At 41.1% G+C, this 14,824-nt stretch overlaps 1 protein-coding gene across 3 annotated transcripts in view; it reads left to right on the forward strand.

Moving 5' to 3' along the window:
• Positions 1-14,824, forward strand: part of SYNJ2 (synaptojanin 2) — a 64,797-nt gene that overhangs the window by 48,375 nt on the left and 1,598 nt on the right. For 2 of the 3 annotated variants that reach the window (XM_077175426.1, XM_054628591.2), the window contains 10 exons: positions 82-238; positions 1,998-2,115; positions 3,955-4,173; positions 5,399-5,477; positions 6,653-6,821; positions 7,235-7,369; positions 9,950-10,084; positions 11,104-11,216; positions 11,935-12,043; positions 13,326-13,510. In XM_077175426.1, the coding sequence (XP_077031541.1) occupies positions 82-238; positions 1,998-2,115; positions 3,955-4,173; positions 5,399-5,477; positions 6,653-6,821; positions 7,235-7,369; positions 9,950-10,084; positions 11,104-11,216; positions 11,935-12,043; positions 13,326-13,510 (1,419 nt within the window). The remainder of the gene's footprint in view (positions 1-81; positions 239-1,997; positions 2,116-3,954; positions 4,174-5,398; positions 5,478-6,652; positions 6,822-7,234; positions 7,370-9,949; positions 10,085-11,103; positions 11,217-11,934; positions 12,044-13,325; positions 13,511-14,824) is intronic. The other variant, XM_077175425.1, reaches the window with a different exon arrangement.

Consider the following 14,824-nt stretch of genomic DNA (forward strand, 5'->3'; position numbering starts at 1 on the left):
CAGAGCATTGTGAGGAAGTTGATACATCACAGTGACACCTTCCTCATCTGTAACTTAAAGAGATGTTCTTTATTTAATTAGATTTTTAAAGACTTCCATGAAGGGACTATTAATTTTGGACCAACATATAAATATGACGTTGGCTCAGAGGCTTATGATACAAGTGATAAGTGCAGAACCCCAGCATGGACTGACAGAGTGCTTTGGTGGAGGAAGAAACTGCCCTTTGAAAAAACAGGTGCGTAGAATCCTTCTATATCTGAAAGTTGTGTTAGAATTCACCTAGAACCCTACTGAATGGTGCTTTACTTGAGCAGATGTTCTTTCAGCTTCACTGGATTAAGTGTCAGAGATAGAGAAGGCCCTTTTTCTTGTGGGTGTGTGAACAATGGCTTTATGCTGCAGGTGCTGGGAGCTCACTAAGGAACTGAAAACAGCCGAGCTGTAGTAGTACAGAAACAATTCTGTTGTTTTTCAACAGAATCATTAGTCCACATAAAGTTTCTGTGTTATAATGGCTAGATAGTTAAAACTGCACTTCTCAGTAGATGTAGAAACAGTTATCTGTAATTTCTTCTGTACTGGTAATTCTTAGGAATATTTCTGCTAGTTTATAGAATTGGGGAGGTTTCATTCATTAGTCCTTATAAAGTACTTTGAATTCATGACTGGCCAACACAACAGAAAGGCCATTTTCACTTGTTATTCAAAAGTTGCAGTTAAGAAATAAAAAGTATTTCTTTGCATATCAAGAGATAATTCTCATAATCATTCTCTTAGTCTGCAGGAATATCTATCCCCCAGTGTTTCTAAAATTTGAATAAATTCATATTAGAAGTGTAATTGCTGGACAATTAATTTGGTCTGTGCCTGCAGATGTGGTTTTTCACATGCCTGGAAATTTCTGCTTGGCATCTAAGTCATACCATGCCTATGTTAAGTGTAAAAACTACAAAGCAAAACTAGGGCAATGAAAGAGTGCATGTCATCATGATACAGTTATTCGCTCTTATCTAAGGAATTAAAAACAAATTAAAATGAGGAGCCTAAACCATTGACAGAGATGCAATCCAGGGAAGAAAAGCTGTATGAGATATAATAAGGAAGTTAAAACAGCCCTCTTGTGTAGGTCTCCCTCCGCTGGCTCACATGGGTCCATAACTGACTGGTACATTCCCAGCCCTGCCAAGCTTTCTTAGTTTGCTGCCAGAGTTCCTCTCCTTTACTGCTGGTGGCAAGGCTCTTCTGCCTCTCAGCTCTTACTGTGTTGCATCTTGTTGTTGTTATAGGCAAAATGACTGCTTGCTTTATGAGAAGAAAGTGTAGCCCCAGTGTGAGTGACTAGGACGAAATGCCATATTCCATATTAACTCATTTTCAGCTTCACAGGAAAGAGGGACAGAGTTATCCATTCATTCCAACAGTGACCCCAAAAACTTCCTTGTTACTAACAACAATAGAATACCTCACTCTAGTGTCATGTCTGGAGCACTTTCTGTCACCTTAAGGGTTGCAATGGAATTATTTGGAGGTTGGATTTTCGTGGGTTTGGTTTCTCATATCTCTTGTGTATTCTTTTTCCAATCCCTGTCTAATACTCAGATTTACAAAATAATTTCCAAGTGCAATGTCTGGTTTTATGCTCAGTGTTGAGGTAGGAGGTAAAATACTAATATGACTCTATCAACCCTTGTTGTATAGATAATTAATTGGGTGACATTCTGGTCAACAATTTTGCAGGTGTCTTACTCTACTGATCAGCTGTGTCAGTTTCACTCCCAGTCCTTTCTCTTTTTTTTCTTTCTAGTCCCTAATTTGTAAATCTTGTAGGATACAAGGTCTTCTTTTAATGATATATATATATATATAGACACAAGAATTAAAGAACTCCCACTGCCCACTAGTAGGGTCTATGGAGAGCTTCCTAATAAAACAGTGTTTAACTGCTACTAAAACTAGATTTGAGTGAGTTTTAAATTATGTTTTGTGCTGCATAGCTGGAGAGATCAATCTTCTGGACAGTGATCTGAGTGCTGATACTAAAGTCAGGCATACCTGGACCCCTGGAGCCTTGATGTACTATGGGAGAGCAGAGCTGCAAGCATCCGACCACAGGTAACTAAATAATCAGAGAGAGTTTAAAATGTGCCAGGTTAAAATGTGTCATGCTGAATTACACCTTCAGAGCAAGGGACTAAGTCTGATTAAAACAGGAATTACACCTTTATTCCATGTTCAGTATCTGCTTGATGGGTCTTTTCCTCTTATGGTGAGTTTTATACCAGAGTGGCAGGTATCTAAAGTCATGTATTTATTTTTCCTGCACAGTGATTGCAGCAAGGGCTGGATAAGTTGCAGCAAAAGGTATAGAAAACAGAGCTTTCTGTTATTGGGTTTGAAAACCTTTGATACCTAAGGAAGCTGCTCTGATGAATTTCTGCTCAGCTTGCTGCAGGAGAGGAGGAGGGTGGGACTGTGTGGCCTGAAGAGGTGTAAGCCAGGCCACACAGGGACAAGTTTGGCCTCTTCACTCAAGTACTCAAGTGTGGGGCTTCTGTGCCTCCTTTAAAAAACAGAAATGGGAAAAGGTAGAAAAATCAAAGGCCAGTGTTTCTGGTTGGTCTATATAAATTGACAAAAAAATTGACTTCTCTTTAGGGATATGAATGACCTATCTTTGATAAAATTGTTCTCTACTTCACTTCTGAGAAACAAATTCTGAGATAAATACACTTTGAAAGGTCCCTTATATTCAGAATATTTCTCTCACCCCTTGCATGCTTTGTGGAAATGCTACAATATTACTCCTCCTAGCAATGCTCAGTGACCCCCCAGTAGCTGTCTGTGTGCTTCTGGTGGTGCTCTTGCATGCCAGGACTGTTCTGTATTCCTCTAGCACTGAAGGAACATGCCTCTTGCAATCAATTTCTCTGTGTCAAGGCTCTGACATTGCTGTGTTCTGCAAAGCGCAGCGGAGCTGCTGCTCTCATTATGTAGGACCCTGAGGATGGGATCTGTGAAACATGACTGTTATACATGGTTTTCTATTTCAGCAAACTTGACTCCAAAAGCTGCTTTTTAATTACAGTCAGCAGCTTTGCTTTCCCAAGGTTTGTGCTAGAAAAAGGGCATAGCTGTATCTTTGTAACATATGGAAATGCATTATGATTCACAATGCTTATGGAAATAGTTAATGCTTCCTATACATTTTTCCCTCTGTTATCCCTTTCTAACCCTGTTGTTGTTGCTTTCATATGTTCTGGTAATGTGTATTCAAGAGCCAGGACTATTGCAAGTAGAAGGCAGCAATTTTGACACAGTTGTAAGAGCAGCCATCCCAGTCACTGATCTCTGTGTACGTGCAGGTGAAAATCTGAGAATGTGGATTCACCCACTGAGATGAGATGAGTTCTACTCTTTCAGCCAGCTCTCTCAATTTTATTCAAATCTAACACACAGAGAAGTAATTTGTAAGAAATGGCTCAAGAAGCAAGTTTGCAGTGTTGGCTGCTTTAGTGTAATGAAGTGGCACATATTTGCTACATGACAATATTATACATCTAGAATACCTTGTCCTTAGTTTTTGTAAGAAGATTTGTGGCCTTGTCTAACAGAAAATCATATATTTCCATATATGTTAATAATATATAATAATGTAATATATTTAGATGTTTGGGGCCACAGCTGTTTGATAATGGGTGAAGTATCCTGAAATTTTGGGTTGTAGGTTTGCCATAAGTGCTTCATACTATTGTTATTTCAAGTCACTTATGGTGTGTCTTCAGTTACATTCAGCTAATGCAGGACTGGGAAATATAGTTAATAGTGCTCAAGACATGATGTTGACCACTGCAGAAAAAATGGATCTTACCTGTTCTCCTTCTTTATATAGATTTTAATTTTATATATGCAGTTCTTATTTTTAAATAAGTATTTTCCCTTTGTTTTGTATAGGCCAGTGTTAGCTATTGTAGAAGTGGAAGTTCAGGAAGTTAATGAAGCTGCCCGTGACAGTGTTTTCCGAGAAGTGTCATCTTTCCAGGGACCACTGGATGCCACAGTAGTGGTGAATCTGCTATCACCAACACCTGAAGAGAAAAATGAATTTCCTGAAGACTTGCGTACAGAGCTTATGCAGATGTTTGAGGATTATGGCACTGTTGTTCTGGTCAGGTGAGTGTGGGGTGTGAAATGGCATGGCATCTATTAAAAACCACAGACTGTCCTGACAGAGTTAACTTTGTATTGGAAAATTAAGTATGGAGAATTCCTTTACTGCACTTTCAGTTCTTCATTGGAAATTGAATGCAAGTGTTTTGAGTATCTTACACCTCTCAACAACCTTTTAAAGAAGTAATCCAGCAGGTCTCTTGTCTGACTGGAAGAGAATTTTATTCCATACAATGCAGAGACTTTGATGTAAATCATCATCTTTAGATTCAGACCTCATTTCCAAGCTTTGCTGCTTCTGGTGGATCCTTGGGCCCTGCTTCACCTCCTCTGGGGGGGTCTGCTCTCTTCCACCGCTCTTTCACACTTGGCAGGAATTCCTGGCTGGCTCTCCTTCCTGTTGGGGGTCATTTTGCTTGTTTGTTAACAGTACATCTTCTCACAGAGCTATCACCCACTGGGTTTGAGAGGGAGAGTGTGATACCTTCTGGCAGAGCAGCTTTATTTCATTCTGATTGATTCTCTACAGGGCTCCAGCACAGCTGTGAGACTTCTGTTTTGAGAAATACAGGCAAAAGACCTAACAGTGACCTCTGGGAAACACTGCCAAAAACTTGTTCATGTTTATTTGATTCATTTCTTAGTGGAGAAAGCTGATGACCTGTAAATGTGTAGTTTTATGAAGTACTGATATAAGCTGAGGGTTCAAAAGCAGCTGTGCAGGAAAAACAGCACCACCTTGCTTGTAAATAAAAGGAGCAAGAAAAGAACATGTTTTGGTGGATTGTTCTTGGTTTATTTTGTTTTTAATTGCTTTAGATCTTGGTAGAATACTACTCTGGGAACATCACATGTCATCTGAGGTGTAGGCTATGCAGAACCACAGAAGTTAGTCCTGAGGGATTGTAGCTATTGGACTGGGTATCCTGCCAACAGCTACTGAGATGTTTGTCCTGCTGTTCCAGGGGTGATCCAGAAAAGGGCAGGGTGCTGGGATCACACAAGGGAGTATTGGAGAGAAAAGGAGCCCAGCTGGGATTTAGAGACCACCTGTTCCTCCTCAAGAAATAGAATTGTGAATGAAAATACAACTAAGACCAACTGCATAGCATTGCATATATATCCTGTATATAGATCTATATGGTAGATTTCTATCATGCTAGCCTTCAAAGGATTTTATTCAATGGTGAAATAAAATGTTTTTTCTCCTCTGCATTTTTTTCTCTAGGATCTGTGGAGGTCAAATGCTGGTGACATTTGCAGACAGCAAGTCAGCTCTTCGTGTTATGGATATAGATGGTGCCAAAGTAAGCCTTTCTCAAACCTATAATAATAATTTCATAAAAAATTCCTCAAAAGTAGTTGCTTAGAGTGAAATACTTGAGTTTCTACCTAAATCAAGTAACATTATTTCAAGAGTTAGTGCTCATGAAGTCCTTTACTTTCACATCTGCTGAGGCCATTAATGCAGTACTTTAGCTTCAGGATGGCATGAGGTGACTTTTCATAGATCCCAAGCAGTGCTTAGGATCTGGCCTCTGACACCTGTGCAGAACACAGGGACTTGTTCATGGTTCTGGCTGCTTGAAGCAGTTCTCCTGACATTCTGTGTGACTTCATACTGTTGCCAAAGGATCCTCATGATTGTGGTTCGGAGATTTTTTGTTTCTTCAGTATCAAATAGGCTCCTTCTGCTAAGCTGTAACAACATGATTCATTGGCTTCCATGGCAAATCCAGCATTAGCAGTAGGAGTTTACCTTTACATCCCCTGCTTTTCCTTCCCACACACATACTCTACAAATCATCGACCCCCTGTTGAAAAAAATGTTTGTGGCTGCCCTGTAAACTTTATACTGAAGTAATGGATTTTAACTCTCATTCTTTTTTTCATATTTGCAGTTTTATCTTCTAATTTGACTCCTGCTATTGATGTAATTTAAAGCACAGACTGAAACACAGTTGTGTGCACACAGTGTGTGAAGGTGCTGGGAATCTGAGTTGGGAACTTTTAAACTGATTTTCCTGTCAAAGCTGCTGGCTTGTCTGCATTTCACCCTAAATGTCATAGAGCAACACACATAAGCAGCTGAAGTCCCTATGTGTTTGAAAATACACCTTCCACGTACATCACATATGAGATTTTCTGGTCAGTCTCCTTACAGGTAGCAGTAGATACAAAACTCTTGTGTGTTTCAAAGCTGCTGACTCAAAACCAGCACCCTCTCATGCCAATAGTGCTATTCCAGTGTTGTTTTGACAATATTTGATGTTTCACCTATTTCTCCAGTATTTCCCAAAAGCAGCAGCAGTGCTTTTGAGCTGTGAAGCTCATTTTCTTTCAAGAATATTTTTACAGTCTGAAAACTTGGTTGTGGGGGTAAGAAGATTCTGAACAGGCTGACAGAACTTGATTATTCTGTTCAAGCATTCTTGTTTTTTGAAGGTTCTTGGCAAAGGGAAACAGTTCTTTCTGTGCTTAGGTTAGAGGCAGAACAGTGAAGATCCAGCCCAAGACTAAGGACTGGCTAAAGGGCCTTCAGGAGGAAATTGCTCGAAAACGAGACAGCGTTGTCCCCATGTCCCCCACGGCAAACTCCCACCTTCTGGAAGAAAATTTTGACTTCTCAAGTTTGGACTATGAGTCAGAAGGTAAGCAACATGCTTCTAAGCTAAGTAGTGAGAAATTGCTTTGCCGACTTTAGTTGCACAGAGTCAGTGCAGGACAGTATGGGTGTCAGTGGTACCTTAATTTGTAATGAAGCCACACTTCTTAAAAAGACAATTGTAATTTAAGCCATGACCTGACTCTGTGCCTGGGCATAGAATGTTACTTAGATCATCCTGTCAATTCAGTGTTATATGTTAGCAAATTCAATGTATGATACAGCTGCCTGTAGAGACACACTGTAATGAAACACATGGCGTGGTTATGCAAGAACCTTGCCCAACCTATATATTAAATTATTAAATTAACTGATAGTATAGATTAATTAATTGGGAGTGTAGAGAGACAGAGAATGAATTTTCTCATGAATTCTTTGTTATCTAATATTTTAATCCAGGTGATATAGAGGATGAAGATGATTATTTAGAGGATGCTCTGTGTCAACACCTAGCAGCAGACACAGCAGAAGATACGCACTGTGCATCCATAGCTCTTTCAAACAAATCTGGACAAACCCCCCGCCTGTATAAAGGTAAAGTATCCACCTTCCTTAAGGTAAGACCTGAAGGATTGTTATTTGTTCTCCTGTTATATGTATTTCCCTGTTTGTTTATGTTTTCATTCTAGGTTCTCCTGTCATACCTATTCATGTTCAACTCCCCTTGAGTTAGTGACTGTAGTTGAGGTCCTCAGGCATAACAGCAATACAAATGATGAAATTCATGATGATTCTCCTTCTCTCTAGGCTAGGGCAAGGCAGGAAAGCTGAAAAATGCTTTTCTAGACAGAGGAAATTAAATCTTTTTGTCCATTTGATGTTGTTTGGCACCAGAACATGCAACAAAAAAATTGCATGCTATTTTCTTATTGGTAAGGGCCAAAGCAAAATCAAACCAGAAGAATCCTGGTGATTCAGTGATGGGCTCAACTCTGTCCTTTGAGCAGTAACAGTGGCAGAAGAGTTAGCTGTAAGCTGGGAGGTTGCTGTGTTCAAATTATTTCAGAGGCCTGAAGTTTCTCCTTTGTTCCCATTTGATTTATTCCTGAAGGAGTCAAGGTGCATAGAATATATATACATATAATAATTCTTTAAGTACTTCATGAATGTGTAACCTTTTTCCTCAGTTACCTGGCTTGTTTGCACATTATTGTGAAGTGACTTGGTAAAACTAAGATAAAGCTGTGGAGAAAAAAACTGATAAAAACTGAGGCAGGAACTAGCCAAGCCAGTCTTACAATGGGATGTGATCAGGACGTGCTGGAGTGGCCAAGCATAGACAGGCTGGGATATGTATTAAACACCTGGTTGTGACAGCAGTGATTCAGTAGCTGTCATTCTGCACTCTCTCAGAAGTGCTTTGTCTTCTGACATAAAAGTGAAAACTTTTAATACCCTCAAAGGTTGAGTCAGAAGTAGAGTTCAAAAGGATTAAATGAAATTCATACACTTACACAGACAGATTTTCCAAACAGAGTGATTTATGGCTTTCTTGCCCACCTTGGGTCATAGGCTGGGTTCAGTGTGGCCAGACCCACAAGCCTATCCCTGAGTAAAGGAGTAATCAGTCATTATTAAATTCTGTGAAGTCAATCACTTTGTATTATAGGGTGCCTTGCCCTCAAATCACCTCTGGCCTATTGTGTGATGATTCATTAAGCCACAGAGAATTGCAGTGAATCTTGTCACTCACACTAACTCTTCTCCACAAAAAATATCACAAAGTAAATAGAGGTAATGGAGTATAGTTTGAAGGAGGTCAGGGAGGGGTCATGGTCTCACATAACTCAAAATATGATATATTCAATTAATCTTAAAATGTCTACAATTTCAGATTCCTCTATAAGCTCCCAATTCTGCCTGAATACCTTCTAATTGAAGGTATGATGACTGTGTAGCTGGTGGTAGGCACGGATAGAAAACAGTGACAGGCACAATAGTATGTTTGTGTTTCCGAGGTCAGGGAAGGGCACAGCTTCACGAAACTGCTGTCCCTGCCAGCAGCCTTCCAGGGATGGAATTGAGTGGTAATGGCTGGCTTTTGTTGTGTTCAGTTTTACTGCCAGAACTTCAAACCATGCCTCCAGGTGCCTGCATGACTCCTCGGATCCTACTGATGAGCCCATATCTGCAGCTTACAAGTACTGAAAATGCAGAGAGCACGGGAGGGCGGGCTGGGCAGACCACAGGCTCTGTCTCTGTGGCTGCCATCTGCTGCTGAGTGGGAGCAGGAAGCTGTAAGGCAGCTCGTGATCCCCTGCAGAGCACAGCTTTCCGAAAAACAAGAATTTGTTTACAAATGCCTGAAGTGTAAGAGACTGCTGCTGCATAATTCCTTCCCCATCTCTCCAAAACACAGGGGAAAACTAAACCCAGTGGATCTTGGAGCTCTAAAGAACAAGAGCTGCATAGCTGGGTGCAGGGTGAGAGGGCTGAAATGAAAGTCTACACCATAGCAGATGGGGAAGAATAAAGCAATCCATACTTCACCCCTCTCCAGCTGTCAGAAAGGCTTAGGTGGGATGAAAGACTGAGTAATTAGTTAGTGATGTAAGGTGCAGCCAAGAGCCATCAGATTGAGGCAGCTGTACCTTTTAGGAGATGTTGCTGGAAAGCAGAGATGTCATGATTGAACTGTTCAGACAGATTTTTCTCTGGTATAAAAACAGTTCTCCTGTGCAAGAAGAGGTGCCTGATCCTCAAATGGAATTCCTGTGTTTGGGATGGAAAGCAAAGAATTCACCATGACTAGCCATGACAGTTTGAATGGGTGCAGGTTGCCACTAATTCTGGCTGTGAAAATCTCAGAATCTAACAAGGTGCCCAATAACCCTGGAATGAGGTGCAGGCATTCTTTGTGTTGGTGCAAACAGCTAATAAATGGTGGAAAAGGAGGGAGAGAGAGAGAAAGAAGCATTTGACAAAAGGGTAGATGTTTCCTGCAGTGGGAGCAGGCAGACACTGGGGGAGAGCAAAAAATGTGAATGGAGCTGTCGTGTTGCTGAGAGACCTGGCCAAGGCTTGCCACTCATGGTCACCTCTCTCCTGATCTCTCAGATCTGGTGTGCCTCACCCAGTGTGTACCTAACACAGACACTTCCTAAATGTCCCTAGATGATGCAGACCTTGCTGATTTGAAGCGGGAGTTGGAGGCAAGCGGGGAACGCAGCCGCCGCATTCCCAGCAGGTCTCTGTCCATTCCTACCCGGCCTCGGCCACTCCAGCCACCACAGAGGCCTCCCCCTCCCGGTGAGTTGAACTCTCTTTAATGTGGTGCTGGCCCCAGCTGAACAGCTTAAGCCTGCCGTGTCTGGGTGACAAAGAAGGTCATACCTTGTTCTGAAATGTCAGGTTGTCGAGGGACTTGGACTTGCTTCCCAGCCTGTTTCAGCCTGAATATTACTGCCATTAGTAATGGGAGAAGTTTGTCTTCAGGAGACAGACACTCCACAAAAGAAATGTCTTTAGTTAGTAAGGATAGAATAGCCAATATGTTTCATACTAGCTCACCACTCAGGTTAGCAAGTTGAGCAGCCACTTTGTGGCAATAAAGATAATTGGTATTTATGCCTGCTGACTTCTGCAGTCACTGAGTGCTTTCTTGCAGTTTTTTGGATTCTGAATTGATTATAATCAGAATTTTAAAAACCTTTGACAAAATACTTATTCTGAATAGTTTTTGTCCTTTTCTTCTTCCCAAGCAATTCTTGTGTTTATGAAAGAAATACAAAGTGGATTATGATTTTCACTGAGGCACAAGGGGAAGTGATGCTTTTTACCTAAGCTCTGCCCTCCTGAGATGCCATCCAGAGCTGTGCTGCTCCTGTTTTTATGGCTACTTCTGGATGAAAGCTGATTGCTAGATGAGCATAATCATCTTTGCCTCCTGTATTAGACAAGCTATACATCATGTTTTTCTTGCAGCCCAAAAGTCTCTCTTTTGTGTACATTTTCCAGACTCAAATTAGAAGTTCTGTGATGCTCACCAGATAGAAGATGAGTTTTTTAGGATTATTCCCATTCATTTTTGAGTCTGTTGCATAGAAGTGCCAACATTGCTATGTGTATTTCTGTGCCTAGAATGCAATGTTAATGCTCAGCTGAGGTTATCTAATTAATTAAATTAAAAAGACTAACTACGAAACTGCTTCCTAAAACAGTTCAAGATTTTGAGAGGGTGATGGAATGCACATTGGTTTTGCTCCATTGCAGATAAAATTTTGTACTGGCTCTTGAATGTAATAAGCCATTTTTTATTCCTCTTCCAGCTGGAACATCAGGCAAAAAGTCCCCCTCAGATGGTTCCCTCTCTCCAGGAAGCCATCCCACCTGCTCCATCCTGGCAACAGCAAAGCTGCTTCCCGGAGCCCCTCAGCAGCCAGTGAGTCCTCCTGCCCAGCCTGGCCCCTTGGCACTGGCCTGTTCCCTCCCATCCACACTGAGAATCATGTACAGGATGCACCTGTCATACCAGGAAGGAAGTCCATCACATGTCTGAGCTGAAAATGCCAAGATAACTTCCTGTACTGTAATACTAAACTGTAGGCTTGTTAGGCAGCACAAAAACATTAATAAATGAACAGGAGTTAGGAAGGCCAAAGAGGGGGAAAGAGAATGAGTGGTGTAAGACAAGGGCATTGTTGCTGCTTTCTGACAGATGCTAACCTGAATTTTTAACACTATCATCATATGGTTTAATTCTTTTCTCACCTCTGTTTTGGTGAGCCACACTAGTGCCCAGAATGCAGGGAAAGTCTTGACCACTGCCAGCAAGGCTGTTAGCCCCCTGAGGAGACCAAGACCAGAATGTGGAAATGCCTTCTCACTCCTGTCTCGCTGCATGAGGAGCCTAATGCGTTGAACAAGGGATGGCTGAGGGACCAGCAGTGGCACTCAAGGCACTGGCCTTCCGTCAGCTGCCAGCAAAGATGTACCCTTTGCTAAAAGATTCCCATTTCTTTAGTATTTATAGATCACTGAATAGCCATTTGCAAGAACAGAATTTCACAGGTGTATGAGCTTAGCTGTAAAATTAGAGGTGTACAAGAAAAATCAGTTTTCTCAAGATGATTTTCTCCTTTTTTTTTTTTTTTTTAAAGCCCAAAGTCCGGACTGGAATAAGCAAACCTTACAATGTCAAGCAGATCAAAACCACCACAGCGGAGGAAGCAGAAGAAGCTATTAGATGTCTTATGGAGGCCAAAGGAGGTAAGCACAGCTTTATATCTGACTTCTAAAAATCTTTAAATAAAGAAAAATATAGGTGTATTCATCTCACCATGGCCCAGATGCACATGTTCCTATTCGGAATTTCACCTGAATACATTCTTGCAAAATTGCATGTGGTATTCTCTGTCAGTTCTGATAATATTAACCTTTTTTCAAAATTATTAAAATTTTATATTTTGTTGTAGAAACTGCTACTAGTAAAACCTTGGGTTATTTATGCCCAGATTTAGTCAGAAGAATTAAAATATAAAGATGGAGTTTTACTAAACTGGTGGTGCCTGTTTTAGCTCAGAGTTGCATAAAGGGTATTTGCTGCTCTATTTACTGAATGCTCACTATTCCAAGCAGAACTACAGAGCAAATGCAGCTCTAGGAGGAATAACCTGGATTCTGTTCACATTTGGACAGCAAGTACAGCTGTAACCTAGATAAAAGCTTGCACTACTTCAGCTTGAATAGCTAAGCTAAAAGGCTACTCTGTGTTTAGGATCTCTGTGTAGTCCCTGGAGAAGAGAGCTTCTTGCAAGAGCAAGTTAGGGCACAAAACTACCTTAGGTACTGTGAATGTACCCCCCAGGGTTGCATGCAGTCTTTCTGCTGATGCTGTATGAATGAAAATGGCTACCTGAGTTTGCAAGGCTCTCAGTTTAGGAGAAAACCACCCCTCTTCATTTATACCTAGAATGAATACAATCTGCAATAATCCCATTTATTCAGAAATATCAAAAAGGCATCTTGATGCTTGTTCCTCAGTGCTGTTCATTTCATTTTGAAATCAGATTTATTCTCCATTTATTTTGAAATTCAGATTCACTTGGTATGGGTAAGAAAACTAGTCTGGTCAGCATCACTTCCAGTCCCTTGTACAGTACCACCAGTTGGCATTTACAGTTCTTTCTAAAACACTCTACAAGATGCACTTGGTATCATTAACTTGGTTTTCCAGATAATGGCAAAAGGACACTCAGAGCTTGAGCCCAGTACTCCTGAACCCCCAGCCAGTGTTTTGTCCACCTGGCCAAATGGTGGCACAGCACTGCTGGTTTGGCAAGAAATTATTTCAGACAGGGAAGTTTTCCTCTAACAGCCTCTTACAGATGTTACAGGATTGCAAAGGTCTGTGCTTAGTTCCAAAACCTACCTTCTTGGCCTGAGTTGGCCCTATAGGCATGAACATTTTGGGAGACGTGGTTGTGAAAGAAATTATCTTGAATCTATGTTCTGATCAGGCCAAGATGCCATATTTGCTTTTGCATTTCAGGAGTACAGGAAGATGCAGTAAAGCCTGTTCCAGCCAGAAACCAAACTTCCTGCAAACCTGAGGCTCTTCCCAGCATCACAAAGTCAACTTCAGGAGCAGTGCCTGTGCCTCATCGTCCACCACCCAAAGTTCCAACTCCAAAGAAGCCAGTGCCCCTGCAAAGGACAGGAGCCAAGGGGGAAAATGTAAGAGAGTTGCAGCAAAATGCACCCAGCCTGCATTACACAGTGTGAATGATTGAGGTTGGAACCAGTGTGAATGGCTGGTTGTTTTTTGCAGGAAGTCCTGTCAAGTCAGCAGGTGCTGGAATAATTTTGTGTATTACAGTCACAAAGGCATAAAAATGCAAGAAAGATTGGAAAGAGAGCCATATGCAGCTTTTCTATTTGTCAGTCCATTCTCTTGTTGTTCTTCTGGTTTGTCTAAACCTTGTCAGGATTTAAGACTCATTTGTTAATTATCAGTCTCTAATTTTGACCATGAGTGGTCTGCTCTGTAAGGATTTGAGGCAGCTTCTTCATCAGTTCTGTGTCCTGTGTCCTTTCTTGCTTTTCTTACACACCTTGTAATGGGATTCAGCCTTTCAGTTTGAATTCTGGAGTCTACTCAAGAGCTCATGTTCTCAAAAATACAAAGCTGTAGGTGTTCAGGTTTTAATGTATGTCAGGTCTCTACAATGGAGACAATAGTTCACCTCTAGAGCTGCTAAAATGATTATCTAATTTGTAAAGCAGTTTGAGCACAAGAGGAAAGACAAATATAGCATTTTATATTCTTCCTTTGACAGAATTGCTGCTAATCTCTTCTAAATTGTTAGGACTCCTGCCTTACCTTCCTTTGGTAAAGGCTTTCACCCCTTCTCTATAATGGACTTTGTGCTCTCTTTCCTTAGCAGATTCACCAAAAAACCCAACCCAGACAGCACAGTCTATGCCGAGGATGGTCAGTTTGTTTTGTTTAGGTTGTCACCATTCCCAAGTCACTCTTGAAAGGTGCTGAGAGGGATTGCTATTTTGGTGTTAGTTATGTGGGAGCTTCTGGAGGAATAGATCTATTTCAGGTTGACTGCCCTGGAATTCCACTCCTTCCTCCATCTGAGGGAGGTCAGATGGGAGTTGTGTACTTGAAAACCTCTACCTAATCCCCCTCTACCAGTCAAATGCAGGCAACTTAACAGCACATAGGAAGAAGTGGCAAGGGATATGTCCAGCATGAGATACTGACTAAATATTTTGCCTGCATTAAAAAGCCTGTACATTATCTTTTAATACTATGCAAGAGTAATAAAGAATTTAAATGCTTTCATTCAGTCACACAGAGTGTGAGAAATCTGAAGCAGTCCTTGCCTTCCTAGGCTGAGCTGGGCTTGTTATTTATATACTTTTAAATGGTGGATGTATGGTAGACTGGACTTTGAGATCTTATTTTTATCTTCAGTTGCCAGCATCAGTAAGACACGACACAGCCCTTAATGCATTTATTGGGTTAGCTTAAGCTAA

The sequence above is a fragment of the Agelaius phoeniceus genome, chromosome 3 (genome assembly GCF_051311805.1).
Source record: "Agelaius phoeniceus isolate bAgePho1 chromosome 3, bAgePho1.hap1, whole genome shotgun sequence".
Lineage (NCBI taxonomy): Eukaryota > Metazoa > Chordata > Aves > Passeriformes > Icteridae > Agelaius > Agelaius phoeniceus.